This window comes from Durio zibethinus, chromosome 8 (genome assembly GCF_047325235.1).
Source record: "Durio zibethinus cultivar Kanyao isolate XHJ-2024 chromosome 8, ASM4732523v1, whole genome shotgun sequence".
NCBI classification, from domain to species: domain Eukaryota; kingdom Viridiplantae; phylum Streptophyta; class Magnoliopsida; order Malvales; family Malvaceae; genus Durio; species Durio zibethinus.
Genome location: NC_143169.1, coordinates 23,042,550 through 23,051,619, shown reverse-complemented (window position 1 = coordinate 23,051,619; position 9,070 = coordinate 23,042,550). Strand labels below are relative to the sequence as shown.

The 9,070-nt window shown below is 30.5% G+C and overlaps 1 protein-coding gene and 1 pseudogene across 1 annotated transcript; both read left to right on the top strand.

Moving 5' to 3' along the window:
- The first annotated feature begins 2,859 nt into the window (after positions 1–2,859).
- LOC111278444 (RING/U-box superfamily protein) lies at positions 2,860–3,838 on the top strand. The gene is made up of 2 exons (XM_022865070.1): positions 2,860–3,674; positions 3,775–3,838. Exons 1-2 carry the CDS (start codon positions 2,860–2,862, stop codon positions 3,836–3,838), a joined length of 879 nt encoding a protein of 292 aa, XP_022720805.1.
- Positions 3,839–6,810: 2,972 nt separating this feature from the next.
- On the top strand, positions 6,811–8,345 carry LOC111278751 (subtilisin-like protease SBT1.5 pseudogene; annotated as a pseudogene).
- The last annotated feature ends 725 nt before the right edge of the window (positions 8,346–9,070 follow it).

The window sequence follows — 9,070 nt, the reverse complement described above, 5'->3', positions numbered from 1 at the left end:
GTTTACATGTACAGGTAACAAATAATTTCATACTATATTGTATATTTTTTGCTATAGTTTTTTTTTTGGGGATTTCCAAAATTTTTGAGGGCCTTCAGAACAAATATAGAAAGGATTAAGATCTTGGTCTGTGCTTCTGTCTGTTTAAGCAAAGTGTGAACTTTGCAAGCTAAATTCTGATAAAAATTACGTGAATTCAGGGGTGACCAAGGCTTTTGCAGCGTAGAGTGCAGGGACAGGCAAATTGTTTTGGACGAAATGAGGGAATTTGAACTGTCTACCAAACAAATGCTAGCATCTTCCAGGCATTGTAGCTCCTCCGGCCGACGAGAAACCCGCATCCTCCTACAGGATCTACGCTGGAGAAATAAATCCCTCATCAAAACCAAAAGCATTGGGCAATAGTCTCATAATTCCTAAGTTCATATATATATATATATATATATATATATATATTGATAACTAATTAGAGATTTGAGCAAAGGGGTGTACTTAATTGGTTTTAGTTAGGATGTAGATCATTTCTTCTTTATAAAAAGAGAAGAAAAATATTGATCATACAACATTTATTCCTTTTTTTTTTCTAATATTTTGAGATGAGGAGCTGGAAGATAATTGATTAATGACGTAAAGTGAAAGAAGTGAGTAGCTTGGATTTTTTTTTTTTTTAAATATGGCTATAGACGGCATTAAAGGATAAATATAATTGTAAGTCTTCGTTAAATATTCAACCTAAAATTAATTAACTATAAGTAGAAGCTTTCAACTATAATATAATATCAATATCATGAATGGGTTTTAAACTATTATGAAATATTCAATGTAATATCTGAATTTTAAAATTTTTTAATTTGATATTAAAATATAAATTTGTTAATTAATATTGTACTTTAAAGACTATTTATCCGATACATATAATCATTTAAAACCAATCACATTAGAAATAAGTATCATATTAATTAACAGATTTATAATTGAAATATTACATTTGAAAATTTTAAAGTTTAAAATCACATTAAATATTTTATTATAATTTAGACACTATTTATGATATTAACCCAAGAATATAAGACTACAAAAAAATTAAAATTTAATAGATATAGAATAATATCAATTTAATAAATCTCATCACGTATAGACAAAGATAGAACTTAAAATAATTAACAAGCAAAATTAACAGGCAAAAACAACATAATAAAATCTAAATTTTGATATCATATTAAATATTTAACTTAAAAACAATTGATTAAATGAGTTAATTTCAATATAAAATCACAAAAATCTCAAAATTTAACAAATATAAAATAACATCAATAACTTCAAATTTTCTAAGATAAGAATCCCTTTTTATTCTTGCCCGCCACTAACCTTTGTTTTTGTCTACAACAATAAAAGCCGATAATGGCCGGTGTGTCTTTGTGGATGCAGCATTAACAATGTTTTGAAAGGGCTATTCCACTAGATATTTTACCTTTTTGCACTATCAATATGCTTTGATTTTGACATAAAATGTCTATAAGGGAAGAAAGTTTATGGATTCTTGAGTGTTTTGAGGTTCCTATGCCTGCATAATGGAAATTGGTTAAAGTCTAAAAGATGATGCTATATTGGCATGTTCCTTAGTAGTTAAGAGTCATCACTTTCATTAATGGCAAATGTAGCTTGTCATTTCTCTCAATTAGTGCCATTTCAATTGATTCCTTCTTATGGTTTTTAATATTGTTGAACATTAATCTCTTGAATTCTACATGAAAAGTGTTCTAATATCAATGATTTCACACCAAGAATAGGCATTTTATGATGGAAATTTCTTAAACCAATATTGACTAAAGCAAATTGAGAAAATTACCAGTTCAACTCGGGAATAAATAATTCTTTTCTGTTTTTGAAATGTGATTAGGATAATGAAAGATTTCTTTTTTTTTTATTTGTTGGTTGAGTGGTAAAAGATTTTTAAGTTTTATGTATTATAATTTTTTTTAGATCTTTCCAAATAGGTTTACCTAAATAAATCTAAAGAATTCATGAAAAATTATGTTTTCATAATCTCTCAACAAATTTAAACCCAAACAATCAAGAAAAGAGTACACTCTTTTTCTCATTTGAGCCGAACAGATCTGTTGGTATATATTGACGTATTTCTGACTAAATCATAAAATTATGTAAGCTAAACTTAATTTGCTCTCAATGATTTATTGACAAATGAATTAAGTATTGATTTTCTATACAAATTGGTGTAATTCCTTTATGCACTTTCATTAAAATAGAATAAAAAAGAAAAACAAAACTACAAATAAATAGTTAGTGATGAAACAAAAAAGCAAAACAGAGATAAAATGGTTAGACAGTTTTAATTAATTAATTTAAATTTTGACATGTTAAAGTATATATGTGACAAATACATTCTTAAATTTAACTGCAGTTAAGATATCAATTATATTTTTTAGGGATAAAGGCTAAAGTTATCGAGATGATCTCTCTGGGAACTTGAATTTTCTATGCATTAAAGCCAAATCCAATGCATTTGATCTGTAGTCATCTTTTTATCTCTTAGGCTTGTATAAATAGTGGAAGTCGAAAAGAATTTAAGCCCAATGATTGATCCCATCACGATTTCAATCTGGGGCTTGTTTTCTTGGAAAAAGCCACTTCAATTTGTTCACCCAATGGAAGAAAATGCATGGAAATCGATTTTCATATTGGAAAGAGTGCATCTTTCCTGTAACATTAGTCTCTGATTAATCCAATCCAAGCAAAGATTAGGCAAAACCGTCCACCTTCCTTAGATTAGATGTAGGCTTATGATATAAATTTGGTACAAGATTTCCATAATCAAAATTTTCTAGCAAAGTAGAAAAGATGGTGGAGGTAGCAAACTCAGACTACTTTCACTTGGTTGATGATTTCTATTTCTTAGCCCTGCATGACGATGAAGAAGTGTTTCCAATATCAGATGAGAAATATGCATTAGAGTTACAGTTGCAAGAGGCTTTAATGTCCTCAGCAATCTCTTCTAGAGTACCAAATGGATCGAGAGTGTCGCAGACGTGTCAGCATTTCAACTCAAGGGAAACCCATAAAGGAAAAGAGAAAGAAATTGGAGGGTCTTCGAATTCTCAAACTCATGGCCGATTATGTCTTATTTGCATGGAGGTCAAAGCAATTGGAGAGATGTTTATAAGCAATACGTGCACCCATTTGTTCTGCACAGATTGCATTGGCAAACATATAGGTGCAAAAATACAGCAAAATATATCACTGGTTAAATGCCCTGACTTAAACTGTAAAGGTGTTATAGAACCACAATTTTGTCGCTCAGTTGTTCCTGGAGAAGTGTTTGATCGATGGGAAAAAGCACTTTGTGAATCATTGATTCTCGGGTCGCAGAAATTTTACTGCCCTTTCCAGGATTGCTCTGCCATGTTAGTGGATGATGGAGGGCCTGATGTGGTTGAATCAGAGTGTCCGAATTGTCATAAGCTGTTTTGTGCAAAATGCAAGGTCGCATGGCATGCTGGAATTTCTTGCTGTGAGTTTCAAAATCTGAGTAAGGACGAGAGATCGAAGGAAGATATCATGATGATGGATCTTGCTAAGAACAGTAAGTGGAGGAGATGTCCCAACTGTAAGATTTTTGTGGAAAAGATCGAGGGCTGCTTGCACATTTCATGCAGGTTTCATTATTTTCTCCTCCTACAATTTAAAACAGCTATTCTGGGTCTTTGAATTGATCATATATAGTACAAATCAATGCCACATCTTTTGTTTTTACAGGTGCGGAATTCACTTTTGCTACGGTTGTGGATCTCTTTGGAATGAAACTCATCAATGCGGATAAACTTAAGGCAATCATCAATAACAAGCTTTAGAAGCTACCATCTGGTCTAAGTTCTGGTTATATTTTTGTCAGCTTGTTTTCCTTCTTGAACTACTGATAGCAAATTGGAAATTGTCATAATACATTAAACAAGAAGGAACTGGTAAAACAAAAGTTTGTTCTTTAACCAATTTTTTAATGTATTAAAGTTTGTTCTTTTTAATGATTGATTAAATTGGTCAGTGAAAGAGCATGATAATTAATTAACTCAACTTTAATCCTTTGCTTAGATGTACAATATATATGTTATTACTTCGTCATCACTTTCCAAAAGCTAGTGCTTAGCTAAAGTTAATAATAAGGATTAGGTGACAATAATTGAAGGAAAAGAATACGACCATAAGCATGGAAGATGCAAAAACCTTCTTTGAATATTACATACAACTTTTATCCCTTCAAAGGTGCTTTAAAGGTCTAAAATAACACTTCTTTCGAAAGGGTTTAGAGATGGCAAAAGAAGATTTGTCAATCATATGAAAGCTTTTAGGGTTTGCTTTGATTCAAAATTATTATTTAATATTTTAATTTAAGATATTAACTTAATAAAAATATTATATTTATGTATAATTAAAATGTAATTTATATTAAAAATATTATTTTATAAATATTATATTATATTAATTTTAGATCAAATTAATTATGATTTATTAATATATGGATCGAACAAAAAATAATATTTTAACATCAAATCAAAATCGAATGATAATAATAAAAGATTAAATAAAAAAACTTTTATCGTGCCCTGAGTTGTTATCATCCCTCTTAATCATTTTCTCTATCCCAAAATGTGACTTTTGTTACAAAAAAAGACATAATTAAGATGGTTAACAACTCGATTATCCTCATCAAACCTTTATTAAAAGACTAAACTTATTGTAAACATGCCACCTTTTTGTTTTTATCTCTGGTAGATCTTTGTTGTTTTTTTTATCTCCTTCTCCACACTTTTTCTCTTCAGTGATTCAAAACTTTTCACTAGAAAGTAAATATATCTGACCTCCTTTTTCGTTGTGGGTTTCTTAGTGGGAAAGAGAGAGGATTCAAACCAGAAAATCTGAAATGGAAAGTGTCGTCTGCAGGGAGGAGAGAGGAGAGTTTCCCACCATCTTGCATGGGTGGTTTTAAATTCGAATGTAGCAGGAATATATAACGATATGAAAATAAAATTATAAATTTAATTTAAAATTTAATTTAATTCATTCATTCATATAATTAATAATTTTATATTTTAAGTTTTAATGCTTATAATTTATTTTTCTATCACCAAACTCTAATTATTTTATACTAAAAAATAAAATTATGTGAATTTCCTCTGTACAATCTATCAATTCAATAAGTTTTATCAATGATGATATTAAATTTCTTTTTTTTTTTTTGAGTTTTTCTTTAACCATTCTTAAAAATTCCATGGAATTTAGTTAATCAAAGAAATATTTATATATGTAAGCATGAATATTGATTGCCATTTAAGAATTATTTATTATATGTTGGCAATAAAAAATATAATGTATAAATAATATAAAAAATTAAATCTATAATATTAAATATATATAAAAAAATATTTTTATTTGCATAAAAATTAAAAAGAGATAAAGAAAATAAAACGTAAATAGTACATAGAAAAATGATAAGGAGTGCAAATATATTCGCTGACTCAGCCAATATTTTAACAAAGCCTATCCAGATGTCAACACGTGTACATATGAGTTTTCAGAATAAATATTACAATCTAAAATAAATTAATGCAATTAATTAATTAATCATTGGAAGGAAAATAAAACAACATCCTAAGTTTCAAATTTAACAGTACATACTACATCATACATTAAATCTGACGCTTAAAAAAGGTATGAATTTTAAAAGAGTTTATATGAATAATATTTTTTTAATTAAATAAACATTAAAATATAAAACTTAATAATTAATTAAAAATTAAAAATATATATATTACCCTCATTAGGGTCCATAATTATATTTTATTTATAAGAAATTATTTAATATATTAATATTAGAATTTTTTACTTCACAAATGAGATTAAGATGTTAACACATATTTCTTAATATATATTTAAAAAATAAAAAATTAATTTAAAAAAAGTATGACGTGCGCTATCTTAATTCAAAATTAAAAATTTTCACTTTTAATGTATTAAATAAATTTTTTATTTATATGAATTAAATTAAATCTTGAAATTATGGTAGGATTTATATGGAACATTTTGTATTTTATAAGATAAATATAGTTTATTTTTAGTCGTTTTATTATTACATAGGATCAAAGCTAATTTTTGATACATTCTTCTTTATGATAATAGTGGAGAGAATTTTTTTTCATTATGGTTGATTCATGCCTCTCTGTATTTAAATTTTAATTATTAATAAATTATTAATTTATTGATATTATAATTTATTTTAAAATTGAAAGTTTTTATTTAAAACCTCATCTTAATCCAATGAACCTGCCATACTTTTCAATTTTTTTATCATCCAAAAATAAAAATTTAAAAACAACAAAAATATTTAACAAATGAAGAGAATTTATTTTAACTAAAGATTCTACTTATCAAGTTCAAGTATTCATTCTTATTAAAATTTTTCAACATGCCATAATAGAACTAAAATTTAAGTCTAAAATTTATTCTAGGCCAATATTTACTAGAACTAATATTATTTAATCCCTATCAAATATACTATAAAAAAAAAAAAAAGTCCACCATGGTCTGTGACAATACTCTTCTCTTTCTATTCACTGCTTTGCGTAATAAGCTTGTACGATACATTACATTGCATCCCATTCCAGGCTCCGGATGCCACACAGTCCAAATCTTTTACTCTAAGTTTTGATCCACATTCGCTATCCCATTTCCATTAACACATTCTCTTCGAAGCTCCAACCTTTCCCTTTGTTTTGTGTTTTTTTTTCATTTCCCCCAATGTTTGTCTTTCTTTTCTTCTTTCTGTGATTGCTCTCTTTAGCTTCTTCTGTTTCCAGGGAGGATCAGAAACCTTCATTAGAGTCCAAAACGATGCCAAGCCTTCGATTTTCACTTCTCACAAGCACTGGTACGAATCTTCCCTTTCCTCTGTTCTCTCCCCTTCAACTCCCACCCAAGTTCTTCACATCTGCGACAGCGTTTTCCACGGTTTTTCTGGTAAGCTTTCCCCGACTGAAGCCCTCAAGCTCCAAACACTTCCCCACATCATTGCTGTCATCCCTGAACAAGTCCAGCGGTTGCAGACCACGCGCTCTCCTCTCTTCTTAGGCCTCACTACCACCGACGGCGCTGGTCTTTTGAAAGAATCCGACTTTGGGTCCGACCTTGTTATCGGAGTCATTGACACGGGTATTTGACCCGAGCATCAAGGCTTCAACGACCGTGATTTGGGGCCTATTCCTTCTAAATGGAAAGGCCAATGTGTTACGGCAAAAGATTTCGGTTCCAGTTCCTATAATAAAAAGCTGATAGGAGAGGTGTTTTTCTGCAAGGGTTACGAAGCAACTAACGGGAAAATGAATGAAACCTCGGAATTTCGCCCCCAAGAGATTCAGATGGCCATGGGACCCACACTGCTTCTATTGCCGCTGGAAGATTTGTGCTTTTAGCTTCTGCATTAGGTTATGCTAAAGGAGTAGCTGCTGGGATGGCACCTAAGGCAAGAGTTGCTGCTTGTAAAGTTTGCTCGAATGCTGGTTGTTATGACTCTGATATTCTCGCTGCCTTTGATTCCGCCGTAGCTGATGGAGTTGATATAATTTCGTTGAGTGTTGGTGGTGTTGTGGTGCCTTATTATCTTGATGCCATTGCGATTGGTGCTTTTGGTGCTGCTGATAAAGGGATTTTTGTGTCGGCTTCTGCTAGGAATGGGGGTCCTGGTGGATTGACTGTTACCAATATAGCTCCTTGGGTGGCTACGATTGGTGCTGGGGTGTTCGATAGGGATTTTCCAGCTGATGTTAAGCTTGGAAATGGGAAAGTTGTGCCTGGAGTCAGTGTGTATAATGGGCCGGGTTTATCTCCAGGTCGGATGTACCCGTTGGTTTATGCTGGGACTGGCCCCGGTGATGGTTATTCTTCTTCTTTGTGTTTGGAAGGTTCTTTGGATCCTAACTTTGTGAAAGGCAAAACTGTGTTGTGTGATAGAGGGATGAATTCCAGGGCTGCTAAAGGGGAAGTTGTGAAAAAAGCTGGAGGCATTGGAATGATTTTGGCTAATGGGGTTTATAAGAATTTTCTCTATATGTGTAATGAGATTGTGCTGGCGTTTCTAAATCGGAAAGCAGGTGAAGTTGGATTGTAATGCTACGTGAAGGACCGAAGGTTTAACAGGCTACCGGAAAGTGCAGGTCTATTGTATCTTTACTGTAAAGATTAAGAAGCAAGAATGTTTGGTAGAATTTCTGTGTTGAGAAGATGCCAAGGATAATGAAAGAAGTTCCCCCTTTTTTTCATATTTGAACGTAGTTTGATCCGTTGAATATATTATCATCAACTGATTCCAACCAGAAGTATATACAAATATATACATATATATATTTATTTATTTATATGCATGTAATTTAACTGTTTAACAGCAAAGACATTACAATTAGATCTGAATATTCTAATATTAATATTGTGTTAATGTTCATCAAACATAAATAAAACATGAAAAAATTATCATATCAAATTTTTATATATAATTTAAAACACGAAAAAATTATCATATCAATTTTTTAATTTTCATTATAATTTTAATTAAAATTTTATATAATTTTAATTAAAATTTTGAATCTTATATTTTTTTTTTATATTTGCTTTTAAAATCAGTCAAATCTAATCATTATAATGACAATGATTAGGAGAAAAATTATGTGGTCTGGGCTGATGAAGAAAGATTTCCCAAACTTCTCTGTTTTGTGCATTAGGTTGTCTGCCGGTATTGGTGGGCTGTAATTGTTTCCTAAAAGCAGAACTAGGAAGACCTTGAGCAACCTCAGGTGGTCATGTTTTCAGTCAGTATCAATGGACATAGTACCTCAGGTGGTCATTTTCAATCAGGTTTTCAATCAGTATCAATGGAAATAGTACCTCGGGTGGTCATGTTCTCAATCAGCATCAACGGAAATCATAAAGTCCCTTTGTTAAACTTATCAGATATCTTTTCCATTTAACAAAAGAAAAGCTTTCTGTCATCATCGGGAAAATGTTTTGG

Excerpts from the sequence above, each read along its gene's own strand:
- LOC111278444 (XM_022865070.1), top strand. The coding sequence starts at position 2,860 with ATGGTGGAGGTAGCAAACTCAGACTACTTTCACTTGGTTGATGATTTC. Across the intron at positions 3,675-3,774 it reads TGCTTGCACATTTCATGCAG|GTGCGGAATTCACTTTTGCT; the intron begins GTTTCATTATTT and ends TTGTTTTTACAG.